General features: G+C 28.4%; 1 protein-coding gene across 1 annotated transcript in view; it reads left to right on the forward strand.

Annotated features, from left to right (window-relative positions):
- The window catches only part of LOC111624472 (importin subunit alpha-6-like), a 20,007-nt gene extending 9,556 nt beyond the window's left edge, over nucleotides 1–10,451 (forward strand). The window contains exons 2-10 of the mRNA XM_023367316.1: nucleotides 665–756; nucleotides 1,784–1,915; nucleotides 1,991–2,079; nucleotides 2,264–2,363; nucleotides 3,876–4,039; nucleotides 4,112–4,316; nucleotides 5,267–5,394; nucleotides 9,310–9,485; nucleotides 9,552–10,451. Coding sequence (XP_023223084.1) covers nucleotides 665–756; nucleotides 1,784–1,915; nucleotides 1,991–2,079; nucleotides 2,264–2,363; nucleotides 3,876–4,039; nucleotides 4,112–4,316; nucleotides 5,267–5,394; nucleotides 9,310–9,485; nucleotides 9,552–9,745 — 1,280 coding nt within the window. The 3' untranslated portion in view covers nucleotides 9,746–10,451. The remainder of the gene's footprint in view (nucleotides 1–664; nucleotides 757–1,783; nucleotides 1,916–1,990; nucleotides 2,080–2,263; nucleotides 2,364–3,875; nucleotides 4,040–4,111; nucleotides 4,317–5,266; nucleotides 5,395–9,309; nucleotides 9,486–9,551) is intronic.
- The last annotated feature ends 4,552 nt before the right edge of the window (nucleotides 10,452–15,003 follow it).

The raw sequence follows: 15,003 nt of genomic DNA on the forward strand, positions 1-15,003 counted from the left end.
AAAAATAATCCGTATAAACTACGTTATAAACAAAAAATTGTAGGATTACTTACCGAGTGTGTACCCTTTGACTACGCTCGTTGCTAAAGCTTGGTTTCGTCGCGGAACAGCGCATCAAATTGCGGCCGCTATTTCTGATATTATTTTTCTGCTAAAACTTCGTTGACCTTTGGAGACATCATTAATATAAATAATTTTTATGGCCGTTAAATAAGAAATGTTTCTTTCACAAGAAATGTATAAAATTACAGTACTAAACAGACGATAGGTCGCCTAACTCGCCGTAGCGTGACGCTAGACGGCGAAAAATATATATTTAATTATAATAAAGTTACAATAAATTAAGTTAATATATAATTATATATACAGTACCTAATTTATATATAATTAATATATAATTATATGTACAGTACCTAATTTATATATAATTTATATAATACTGTCCAGACGATAGAAATCTCTCCGTAGCGTGGCGCTACGGACGGCGGGTAAGTAGTTCGGCTGCCCGATGACGTTTTACGTATTATAGGAGTTATTTTTACCGTTGTTTACGGATAATGCCACAATTTTTATAGGAATCATAACTATAGGAAATGCTTTTATAGGGGGATCTACTGTACTTTATTTTTCTTTCATATAAATTGAATTTATTATAACCCAATAGAACCCAATCCGCCTATCGACGAAGTGATACAAACAGGAATTGTTCCAAAATTCGTGGAATTTTTACAGAGAGATGATAATTGCACTCTTCAAGTAAGTATTAATTGCAAAATATACTTAGATTATTAAAAATTTCATCATATAAAATAATTGTAAATTTATTTTGTACTAGCTGTTACTTGTGGCTTTGCCCGCACGGATTTTGCAAGCAAATCCCATTTATATTCAGTATTTCAACAACTATAGTAATTGTTATATAACACCTACCGCTGAGAATGATGAGAATTGCTGAGAAACAAACGAACTATTTTCAATTTGATCAATTTTCTGGAACATTTACAATCGTTCTATAATTGAACCAATATGCAATAACAAATTTGAATTTAAAACGGTTCGAACATTTTTAAAATCGAAATAGATAAAAATATTTATAACAATGTCTGAAATGTTATTAATTTAATACATCTAAGTACTCGATGAAGACTAAATCCTCTCCCTTTCCCGCCTGCGGAGGAATTTCGAAAAATTCCTTCTTAGTGTGCATTGCAATGGCATACCCTACTAAAACGCAGATAAAAACAAAAAATCACATCTAAAATAGTACAGTAGAAGCCGTTGTTCCGGTTAAGCCTTAATGCTCTCCCTCTCCCCCGCAGGAGAATTTTGAAAAATCCCTTCTTAGTGTGCATTCCCATGGCATACCCTGCTAAAATGCAGATAAAAACAAAAAATCACATCTAAAATAGTACAGTAGAAGCCATTCTTCCGGTTAAGCCTTAATCCTCCCCCTCTCCCCCTGCGGGAGAATTTCAAAAAATCCCTTTAGTGTGCATTTCCATGACATACCCTAACTGTCTACCAAATTTCACCTCTTTAGGTTAAGTGGTCTGCTCTGGGTGATGATGAATCAGTGAGTGAGTCATTCAGTCAGTCAGTCAGGACAAGCAATTTTATATATTTAGATTTCATAATCACTTATTGTACATGAGAATAATTAGAAGAAATGAATGTTGAAATCTTAAAAAGTATTTTTTAATTTGAAAACCTGTCAATTAAATCTAAAATAAATAAAATAAAACTGCAATATAAAGTTTTATGTAATAAACATGTATGTTTTTAGTTTGAAGCCGCTTGGGCATTGACAAATATCGCTTCCGGAACATCTCTGCAAACTAGGATGGTGATAGAAGCCGGTGCCGTACCTATTTTTATTCGATTATTACTATCTGAATATGAAGACGTCCAAGAACAGGTTTATGAAATAATCTTATTTATTTTTTAAAAAATTTAATTTATTTTTATTAAAAGAAGTTTTTTGTGAATTCAGGCAGTATGGGCTTTAGGAAATATAGCTGGAGATAGCCCAGAATGTAGAGATTACGTTTTGAACCAAAAAGTCTTAGTTCCATTATTACAGTAAGTTGAAATTAAATTTCTTTTAAAATGGCATTTAGATTTAAGATTTAAAAGTATAACAAGTTAGACTTTTAAATCTTAACTGTAAAGTTTGATGTGCCTTGCTATAGCCTTAGGTGTCAATTATATTATATAATCTGTATTAATTTTTGAATTGATTAATTGGAAATTTTATACTTTTCAGATTATTAAATAAATCATCTAGAATATCTATGACAAGAAACATTGCTTGGACGATATCCAATTTATGTAGAGGAAAAAATCCTTCTCCGCAATTTGATCAGGTACCGTTATATTTTAATTTTCATCATAATGTGCAGTACAATATGTAAAATAGCAAAAATTTTAGTTTTGTAGGATAATTTTTAGAAAGTAAATTATAGGAGTTCAAATTATGTTTAATTTAAAAAAATATATATCAGAATATAAAATGTTTATGAAACACTGTAATATTCTGTATTTTCCTAAAGATATAAATTGCTAGGTTTTCTTTTGAGTTTGTAAAAAACAAAGGTAAGGCTTATTGCAGAAAAATGATTCTTGCTGACATAGGAACTAAAGGGAAGCTGAGAAGGTTTAATTGATGGCATACAGGATATGTTATTTCAAGGTTTTTTCAAGTCATCAGTCTATCTACAATCAAATGATTCTTAGATTTTAAAAATTTGTTTCCATCACAAAAGTTGGAAGCTATTTATTTACATACACTTACAATACAAAGTGCACTCAGCAGAGAGACTACAATCTTATTACACCACCTAATGCTCACTGAGAAAAATTATATATCGAACAAATGTTTTCAACCTGTTGGCATAGACCATCTTCAGGTTTTTAAACCCGAATTTTATTTTGGTAACCTCTTATTGTTCATCATTTATTTATTTAATTCGTTCCATTTTAAATCTGTATTTAAAATATTAAGTTTGAATGTAAAATTTGAAAAAACAAATGTTATATTTTTGGGACAATTTACAATTTGAGTTCAAAACCTGAAGATGGCTTGTTAATAAGTTGAAAACATTTGTTCAATAAACAATTTTTCTTGTCAAGTATTAGGTAATAATCATGCAACCGTTCTAATCATACAATCATAAGTAATTATCCTGATTATTTGATTAAGTATAGATCTGATTATAATTAATGGATAAGTTAAAACTTTTTAGTGAAAACTTATTAGTTTCTTAATATGTTAAATTTCTCTATGAATATCTTTGGAAATAAATGTCTAGCCTGTAAACAGAATCATTGAGATATCAAATAAATCTAATTGATTTCTTTGATATCCTTATTAGCTCTACAAATTCTCCTGCCAAGATAGGAGCCTCTCCCATATCAGAATTTATAGAAATGAATTTAAAATGAAATTTTGGAATTTGTTAATTATAGAATTTTAAAGAAATACCATTGGTATACTTCGAATATGTCAATCTTTCAATTTTTTTCGATTCAAGGAAATTACTTGAATACTTTTGAATAATTTCCTGTACTTACTTTTCTTTGGTGACTATCATAAATATTTTTCTCTTTCTCTTATCATATAAAGTGATAACTAAATTAGCATCATTTCTCCTTTTTTTTATATGTTAACTACTACTTATGCTGCAAGACAAACTTTGAAAGTTATTCTAAAAGGACTTAGTCTACAAAATTAGTTCAAGCAAGAAGTGTAATACAGAATGAATGAAATTTAATACTAATATTTTTATTGTTATAATTTGAATTACTAAGTGACCATTTTAATATTTTTTTAGGTTTTATATAATATTGAGAAATATTAATTTTCAATATATTTGTAGGTATCTCCTTGTTTGCCAGCCTTAGCAAGGTTATTGTTTCATAATGATGGCGACGTTCTAGCGGATACATGTTGGGCTTTATCGTATCTCTCAGATGGTCCAAATTTGAAAATACAAACAGTTATTGATTCTGGAGTGTGCAATAGATTGGTGGAATTGCTAATGTAAATAAGTTACCTTTGTTTTATTCTTTACTTAAGTATTATTTCAATCTGAATTTTTTTATATAAAAACAGGTACAACAACCAGAATGTGGTGTCTGCCGCACTAAGAGCGGTTGGAAATATTGTCACGGGAGACGACGTCCAGACGCAGGTAATTTTAAACTGTAATGCCCTCCCGTGTCTCCTAGCATTGTTGTCTTCACCCAAAGAATCGATTCGTAAAGAGGCTTGTTGGACTATATCAAACATAACTGCAGGAAACAGACAACAGATACAGGTATACAGTGTATTTAGGTTAAACAAAGAATAATGCCAAATTTTAATGACTGATAAATTTTAATTAATTAGCCCTATTAAAATTTGGTGCTATCACTTGTTTTTTACTATAAGGTTTGATTTTATGTGTAATTACATTCGTAGATTAAAAACATTTTATAATGAAAATGAGAACTCTATTTTCTTAAGTTTTTTTTCAAATTATTTAACAAACAATTTAAATTTATTTTTCAGTTAATAATAATAATAATTAAAAACCTCCCTCCTTTGTAGGCTGTAATTGATGCTGCCACATTTTTTATTTTTAAAAAAACTTTTGTTAGGCTTAACATCAGTGAAAATTTAATGTGAAGCGACATGCAATGGAGAAAAATTTCAACATGGAATGGGTTAATATATTTTTTCATACGTGATTAGTTATCCGAACGACCCCAGTCCCAAATTGTTTCGGATAATCGATGCTCTACTGTATATGTAAAGAATCAGTCTGATGTTACAACTTCTAACTTATATTCTTATTTTCTGAAATGTGCTTTTTCTCAGTTAATAAGTTTCAATGTATTATATATTTGTATTAAAAACATTGAAAAGCAATGATGATAAAAAAATATATAAACAAATTACAACTAATGCTCTATTTTCATAGTAGATTGATATATTTGTATATGCTTAACCTGACACAGATCTCTGAATTTGGCTCAAAACATGTTTATTAAGCTGTTGCTGCTGGAAAGTGAGAGAAAGGTGTGAATTTTCTGTTATGCATTAGTTCCAGCTTAAGAATTCAATAAGGTTGATTCAACATAAAAACAAAATCTTATAAATCACAACTAATATTTATATGTGAAAAGAAAGACTAGGTTTAAGGTATNTTTCAAATTATTTAACAAACATTTTAAATTTATTTTTCAGTTAATAATAATAATAATTAAAAACCTCCCTCCTTTGTAGGCTGTAATTGATGCTGAAATATTTCCAATTTTGACTGAAATAATGACAAAAGCAGAATTTAAAACAAGGAAAGAAGCAGCTTGGGCAATTACTAATGCTACGTCGGGAGGTTCGCCAAAGCAAATTAGGTAAGTTGAAAATAACTACTGATGATGTTTCCTATCCAAAAAAAAAGTAAATATTAAATTACTTATTTAACAAAAATTTAGCGTTATAAATTGAATCAGAAGTTATTATCAGAAGTCAAACTTCTAGAAACTATTACAAATTTCTGAATTTGGCAATGTGGGATGATGTTGCTGTCTTGCAGCTTTATCAAGAAGGACCTGAACTGATAAGGCTTTGGTTTTTTGTTGAATGGCAGCTTTCAGTCTGGAAGTTGAAAACAGTACCCCTTTGACATCCCAAAGCATAAGAATTTTGCCAGCCAATTGAGCATTCTTAAAATTGTTTTTTGACCAAGGAATCTAGATTCTTTCACTTCAGCGGCAAATTTTGATTCCAGGGTGATGTGCTTGCCATCTTCTTTCTTGGTATAATGGGCAGACAGGCATGCTCTGCATGTTTGCAATAACTTTAGACTACTGCTGCTTACATGCAAAATGCATCTTATAGCAAAACACATCTCACAAAGGATGATATCTACCACATAATGGTAGATATCATCCTTACTATATAAATGTGTCAGCTCTGAAAATATGAATAAAGAAACTTATCCCATGTTTAAACTTTTCTCCATTGCATGTGGCTGCCATGTTGAATTTTTGTCGATGTTAAGCCTAATGAAAAAAAGATTTCTTTTAAATAATAATCATGGCTACTGTATTGTTAAAAATTATTATTTTATTTTGCAGAAATAAAATAAATATATTGAAAAATATAAAAACAAAAACAATTATATTTCAAAAGTTAGTNAGAAGAGACCAAGAAAGTGATATTTTTCTATTGCTTTCTTTGGTCTTAAAGAACAAGCATGTGGCATGATTCTTATTCTTTAAAATTTTTAAATGTTATCTCAAAATGTAAAACTTTTTTTTTAGAAATAAGATAAATAAGATGTTTTATTTACTCTATAACTTTTTATATATTAATTATTGATCATAATAAATTTTTGTCGATGTTAAGCCTAATGAAAAAAATATTTCTTTTAAATAATAATCATGGCTACTGTATTGTTAAAAATTATTATTTTATTTTGCAGAAATAAAATAAATATATTGAAAAATATAAAAACAAAAACAATTATATTCCAAAAGTTTGTTTTAATATAAAAATTATGACACATAGCAACATCTAGTATCAAAAACATTGATGCAGAAATGAGTATATTCAGGGTCAACAGTCAGGTCAAATGAGGTCAACACGGGACAGGTTAAACACTAAAACCTCATACATTATAAAACTACAAGCCAATCAATGCTGTATGTCATCAGGCTAGATAACGGCTATAATACTAATAAATTATGAAACAATTTGGTACCAGAGGAAGCGCTAGACGATATATGCAGACTACTCCATATCATAAACATTTTGTTGTTCTGTTATGTTGAAACAACATAATATATGAATACATTAACCTATTAGATAGTAGATTTCGGGCCAGGAGAACCAGAATAGGTTTAAGGAATCTTGGAAAATTCCTTGCCTTGTATTTGGTTTGTTTCAACATGCATATGAAGTCTGGGGTGCTATTGTGCAAGTGGGGACCAGTAGGCCAAATGCTTCTTAACCTGAAAGGTCCATTGTGCACAGTCTGGGATGTATTATTGTTCTCCAGTGTTGCTTTGTGTTTTCTAGAAATATAATGAATAACAAATGTATTTTGTACAGATATAGCATATATAGGTACGCTCATAAAGTCGAATGAGTTAAATGAGAATGATGTCATTGTTATTCGTACTTTTGTTAGATATTCCAACCAATTTGTTTACAACAAAATGGCAGTTTCTAAAATTAAACATACATGTGTTGCTAATGCAGTCCTATCTGAAATATTTTTCTTAGATTGCTTCTGATGGACAGTTATTTGTATCATTTCGCCTTTTAATCCACAATGTAATCACTTGAGTAGATATAGAAATATTGATATTGCTGGGTGCCATTTTCTTCACGAAGTAAACTAACTCTCTCCTTTGTGAATTTCATTAGAGTTTTGTTTGAAACATCACTAACATCGAGCATGCATACTGAGTATAATTTATACTTTATGACCAACTCGTTAGTAACACATTTAACTCATTAGACTTTACAAATGTATCCATAATAACCGTGAATATGGGATGCTGTCAAATGACTTCATAAGGTGTTACAATATATAGATTTCTATCCAGAGCTCAGATAGTTTTCTGACAGGGTGTTACATAAACAAGCGTTCAAGAATGCCAGTCCTGGACTTTACGCAGGCAATGAGTAACGAAAAATTATTAATAAATCAAAAACTCAAAATAATTAGTATGATAATGAAAAAAATCTGTTTATTATTCTAGACCTGAATATATGAGGGCAGTCCAGAGATTAACTTATGCTTTAGAATTAAAAAAAAATCATCCTAGTGAAAGGAAACATTTTTTTATTTGACTCCTTACAATATAGTATTGATTACAGGTTGTTTGCGTACTTGTCATATAATGACTAAAGTTTAAGATTAATTGTTCTGTGTGTCACATGTACGGTTTCTACAGCTATTTTGTTGTTTTGGGAGAATATTGTGTTATATTTTATTTGTGATGCATGAAGCAAGTGTTTTGTAAAGTGCACAACAACATGCAATTGGTTTGTATTGTGTAAGGTCTCTGGTGTGGTTTTGGGTTTTGTGTATGTGATGCTTGTATAAGAAACTTTGTCATTTTTGTGGATTGTTGATTGTGTGTAAAATGTTGGGCTAATTTCTGATGTGGGAATGTAAACTTTTTTTGTACAAGAAATATTATGTAGAATCTTAATTAATTTAATTAAAAAGTATTGTCAAATATAAATTTTTGTTATAGTCAGACTTCATTCAAAGAAACTATTTGAGAATATTTAAATATTGAGGAAAATAACAAATAATTAATAATGCTGCTAATTTTTGGATAAAATAAAAAGTCATTTGGATTTTTTTTAATCATTTACAAAAATGTTACAATTGAAGACAGACATTAAAATCTGTAGTCTTCTTACAGGTACTTAACAGCTACAGGAACACAGTTGAAAAGACTGTTTCTCTGTTGCCATGAAGGATGTATAAAAATATCACAATTTCTGTTTGTCTTCAATTGTAGTTTTTTCATATAGACTAATATAAAACAATAAAATATATTATATCAAGATTATTTGTAATTGTAAAAGCCTTACTGTCCTTAATTCTAATGTTATTGTTAATTGTCTACTTGGACTTATTAATAGGACTTAATACTGGTTTTTAAGATTGGCACAGCAATGAGAGTTAGTTCAGGAAAGAACAAAATTTCTTTATTATATCACCTGTAGTAATAATTTCTGTACACATATTATATGTGTTTCGGGCTAGCATGCCCCTCATCAGCAGTATTACTACCATACACTAAAAAGGTAACAACAATAAAACAAATAAAGATACATTTATACTCGGGATTGGAATATGTATTTACTGTAAGTTTTAAAATTGTTTTTTTTATGGCTAAGTGAAGAATTTTTTTAACTTATACTGTAACTTATTTGTTTTATTGTTGTTACATTTTTAGTGTATGGTAATAGTACTGCTGATGAGGGGCATGCTAGCCCGAAACACGTATGTGTACAGAAATTACTACTACAGGTGATATAATAAAGCAATTTTGTTCTTTCCTGAACTAACTCTCATTGCTGTGCCAATCTTTAAACACCAGTATTAAGTCCTATTAATAAGTAAAGTCCAAGTAGACAATTAACAATAACATTTATTTTGGTTTAATAATTATTAAACATAATCTTGATATGATTGTTATAAGTAATTAAAGTCAACAGTATCATAATTTTTCTCTAAAACCATGATAATTTTTCTTCTTATACTGTTAAACATATTACATTGATTGATTGATTTACAGATATTTAGTAGAGAAAGGATGTATTCCTCCATTGTGTGAGCTATTGACAGTAATGGATCCAAAGATTGTCTTAGTTGCTCTGAATGGTTTAGAAAACATATTAAGGCTAGGTGAAAAAGATTCGAGAAACAATGGTGGAGTTAATCCCTATGGTGTCATGATTGAGGAATGCTACGGTGAGTTATACGTTTGTTCTAACCACACACTAATCTATTTCCTACTAAACTTTACTTTGCTTACAGGTCTAGATAAAATAGAGTTTCTACAATCGCATAATAATGCGGATATTTATAAGAAGGCACTCCACATTATAGAACATTATTTTGGAACAGAAGAGGACATAGAAGACATAGTGCCAGCCATTGATGAAAATAATCAGCAGTTCCAGTTTGCAGTCGTGGATCAGAAGGCGCCAGTCGGCGGATACAGTTTTTGATTTGAAAAATCATATCTAAACGACACGACAAATAACTAAAATGACAAAATTGAAGTTTTGGAAAAACTGTGTCCAAAAAATGAACATTGTGTTTAGATAATTCACAATTATATAAACCAAAATATACAAAACAAAGTGATAAAACTAATTTATATTAGATATTGAAATTTATAAAAGACATTCATATCTAAGTGTCAATCTCAGTGCCATGTTGCGTGATATGCGCTCTAAATTTCAAATTAGGAGAAAAAAATCAAATAGCCACTGGCGTGAAGAAAACAGCGAGAGTATTTTTTCTCATGAATGGACAATTTTCAAATTCAAAGGAGGATCAGGAGATTCGACTTTAAAAACGAGGGGGAAATGGCGAGGCTCTGTTTACGGTCGATACGAATAATTTTTGTTGCGCCGACAGTTTATAAAAATGTAAATATGTTTATATTGTTAATTTTCATTCATTTGAAAATTTCTTTAAGATATTTAGTTGTTATATTATCAAATAAGAGAATAAATTTTTTGTTAATTGTTATTTTAAAAATTATCCTGTAATTTTTGTTGTGGGAAATGAAATTGTTTGACTATGTAACAGCAATTGAGTCACAGATTACATAACATATTTAGTTATAAATTGTATATGTTATCTGTCAAATTATGTATTTTACAAATATTAAAGCTTTGAGCAGAATAAAAGTTCTGATGTTTATAAGTAGCATCACTAATTTTATCTAAAAAAAAAAATTCTAAATTTGTTCATGGAATAAACTTGTGCAATATTTTTCATAAAATTTCAATGCATTAGAGTTTTGCCCAATGGGGACTTGTCTTTATAAGTAAAAATCAATCAAATTTGCATAGGAAAGCCATCTAGTGGAAGACAATCTGCTTTATCCATATATTAAGTTAACTTTTTCCTCTTGAACATTGCAAGAATTCAGAATCAGGAAAAACTCCAGAAATTTTCTGAATCTGACTCCAGGTTTTCAAATTTTAGCAAATTATATACATAATACAGTACAAAGATGGCATACCTAGACTTACATAAAATAAAAAGCATATTATAAAGATTAAATTTTGTGGCATAAATCTAAGTCCAGTATCTTTAATTATTATAGGTTCTGAATTATCTGAATAACGTTAAAAAAATAAACTTAATGTAAACAAGCTAAAAATGTACCATTAATGGATGATATACTGCTCCTACAAAAAACTTATAGAATATCCACTAAGAACCATTCAGAGTTCTTCCCAAAGCAACTTTTGTTAAAGTAACATACTTTATACAAATATAAACCTGACTTTTAGATTATGCATTATTAATAAGATAACTAGAATACTATATGGTATGCAGGAGTTGCAAGTTGGGATTCTGCTTTGGCAATTCTTTTCTTCCAGAACCTTCTTTAATTAAGAATTTAATTATAGTTATTAAATATATTAAGAGATGGCACCTAATGACTACTATTAAGCCAAATTACTTGATATTTAGTAACATTAATATGGCTCTAATTAACTACTATGTAAACCACTAATCATTAGGCCATAACATACTTTGTGGTATCCTGTAATAGCAAGAGTTCACAGATTCCCTCTATATTGTAATTGTCAGTTAATGGATGTAATTAAACAATCTTGTTACTTCTCCCTTTCTGAGAAAGTACCACTCGGTGGAGTCAATTTTACACCATTTAATTTTAGAAATGAATTTTTTTGTTCTATTCTTGCCAGTGTTTTTAAAAGAATACTGCCATATTTGCTATCTTCATCAGAAAGGAAACAACATATAAATGAAATAGGAATATCCAACACAATATATAAGTAATGCTTATCTACATATATAATATAAATTCCCACTGTTGTCCGTCCACCTTTCCTTAATCTCGAGAACAGAGTTACTTAGATGAAAGCTGAGACCAATATGGAAAGCCTAGGGGTAGGTGGGCCCCGATTAACAAAATGCAAACTTCTGGTGCACTATCTTATTTCAATTAAAAAATTTCTCCCTGAAAGGAATTAGAATAGAGTCATGACAGTCATCTATCTAACAGGAAAAGTATGATATACAGGGGCCATGCACCACTAATTTGAGGTAGAGAGCATATATTTTAAATTAAGTAAGTAAAAAATATGATTAAAAATTGCAGCCTGGCATTGTGATGACATGATCACAGTAAATATTTGCTCATTATTTTGGTGTTTCAATCAAAATAAACTGTCTTTAAGTGTTGCATATCAAACTTTTTTATATTCTAATAAGCCAACCCTGTGTTTGTTAAGTAATAAAACTTAACATATTAACAACACAATTAATATTTAGAATATTAAATCATTTAAAATTAAAAAAATAAATATTTTTGCAAATCAATTATATAAATAAATTTGTTTATATATCATTTTTGCATATTAATTAATAAAAAATATTTAATTAATATAAATTTGATATTTTGATTCTTGAAAAGATTCTCATTTTGTAAATGCATCAAAGACTCATTAAAAACTAATGTTTATTACGAGGCTTCTTACAGGCAATGCAATCTAAATTTTAATTACTAAAACAATTTTATATTTTTTCATACATATCAAGAAATGATACTTCTGAAAAACCCTCATTAAAAATAGAAACAAAATCATAATGATTTCATTAGAATAAACTTTAACATCTTTGAATGAGATTCATTCAATACAGGGGAAAAAAATAAGATTTGTATTTTTTTTTTCTGTCAGGTCAGCCTTTTGAGAGAAATAGGTTCTAAAATGTTCTAATGCAATTCATACAGAAACATACACCAATTGCACAGTGGTAATGTTGTGACCGGACTGGTTATGTCGAAGGATCAATTCCTGCCACATATTGATTCTGCTCATGGTTTTTACTTTTTATAGTTTAATGTAAATGTAAAGGAAAATACAATATTTAAGACAAATTAATTGTTTACAACAAGCTACGAATTGAAGGCATTTCTATCACAATTTCTAACAAATTCTTTATTTCAAAAAATGTAAAATTTATGTCAATAACATTTGAAAAACTTTTAATGTTCTATCACACATTCCATTTTCTGCCATGCATTTCAAAATAGGAGCATAAATTGATTATATGTAAATGATAAATAATAGAAAATTTAAAGCTCTTTAATTTAAAAATGTCATCACCAACTTCTACTCTAATCATTTCCCGTATTGTTCTTGTTATAATCTCAATTACCTAAAGAAATGAACATCTAGAAGCTGTACATATTTTGTCACTTTTGGTGAGATAGTAAATATACATGCTCTTTCCATCTGGAAAATTTTCAGTATACAATACAGAATTCTTTTGTCCAGTCCATAAATCTTGTAAGAGTATTATTTTGCCACCAATAACTTCGGAAAAGCAGTTTTTTATCCATTAATAACAATTATATTTCTATATGAATTGCATTAGAACATTTTAGAACTCTGTTTATCACAAATGGCTAACCTAACAAAGAAAAAATATGATCTTATTTTCTCTCTCTCTCTCTATTGAATGATATAGATTTTATTAAAATGTAAGAGTGACATGAGAAAATTCTCTCCTGTGAGAAATTTGAAAAATAACAAAAAGCTTAAAAGGAGTAATTTTATTCAATTATGATAAATTTCTCTATTTAAAAAATATATTTAAANATCTCCAAGCACTCTATTGAGTATAAGTGATGTGTGTATAGCTGCCTGTTTCTGAAGGATTATTATTATTATTATTATTATAAAAGCCAAAAGGCTTAATTTTGAGGGTAGAAACGAGTTTATTGAAAAATTGTAAATGCCATCGAGTAAAATTTTCATTAAGTTTAGCCCCATATGAGATATAACATGTTCCCTCCTTTCTATCTCCCACCACCTTGACCTTTAATTACCAAAATTTAATAGCATCAATACTCTAGTATATAGAAATAACAACTGCCAAATTTCAAGTTTTAATTCATCCAGTCCTGAGATATAATGCAAAATACACACAAGCATATGCATGCACATACAGAATTTTGTAAGGATGTATTTTTTTCTTTTACATTTTTGGGCTCCTGGAGTGTCAAAACGTCGCGAAATGTAATAAAAGGGGGGAGTCGAAATTTGACCGATTACCATACCAACTCTAAGTTATATTCTGTAACATCCACAAAAGTAAAATCTGTCAACAAAAAAGAAAAAGAATAAATTGAATTTATCACATCCATTATAATTGAAGTAGTGATCTTCCAACAAATCTAACTAATCTAATTTAGAAAAAGCCAATATTGAGCATTTAAAATTTGTAATGAAAACTCTCAATTAGGATTGAGAAGACTTACAGAAAGAGGGAAATACCACAGTCAGAAAAGTAGATATCAGTCATTTGAAAGTGGTAAGATATATCTTGACAAATATTTCAATTCTAAAAATAGTCAATGAAGATTGAAATATCTAATTCAGAAGAGACCAAGAAAGTGATATTTTTCTATTGCTTTCTTTGGTCTTAAAGAACAAGCATGTGGCATGATTCTTATTGTTTAAAATTTTTAAATGTTATCTCAAAATGTAAAACTATTTTTTTAGAAATAAGATAAATAAGATGTTTTATTTACTCTATAACTTTTTATATATTAATTATTGATCATAATAAATTTATAAAAAGCACTTATTGAAATTAGATTTAGAAATTATATTTTGATATATTTCAAAATTTAATAAATATAAAGATTAACTTTAAGTATTAAATTAATAAAGTTTTACGCAGAAAATATTCATTTATATAAATTTAAATAAAAACCTAAGAAGCATGCAGGATCTCGTTAATGAACTAATAATTCTCCTTATAAATTTACTAAGAGCATAGTTTTATTACTAGTTTTAATTCTAAGGTTGGATGTGAAATTTTTATTTGGGATTAATAGTTTTGAATTAAATTAAATATAGTATATTCACAAAAACTCAAATGCATAGTAGTAATTTTTAATTAATTAAATCTATTTTAAATTTAGAAGATAGTAAAGCAAAATAAAAAGTCTTTCAAGTGTTCTTATAAAATTTAATATTATGAAATTTATTAATTGTAAACATCAATGTGTTTAAGTCTATACACAATAATGATTCTAAATAAAATGTATAATCATAACAAATATCTTTAGAAAGATTGTATATTTTTAAAATTATCAATATTATACATAACCTATTTAAAAAATTACAGGATCAGAATTTAACTGTTTAGTATAATTAAATTAATAAAATTAACTTCAATTAAAATAAATTAAATAGGTTATTTA

Source organism: Centruroides sculpturatus, unplaced genomic scaffold (assembly GCF_000671375.1).
Source record: "Centruroides sculpturatus isolate CEXI.00-Female unplaced genomic scaffold, Cexi_2.0 scaffold286, whole genome shotgun sequence".
NCBI lineage: Eukaryota > Metazoa > Arthropoda > Arachnida > Scorpiones > Buthidae > Centruroides > Centruroides sculpturatus.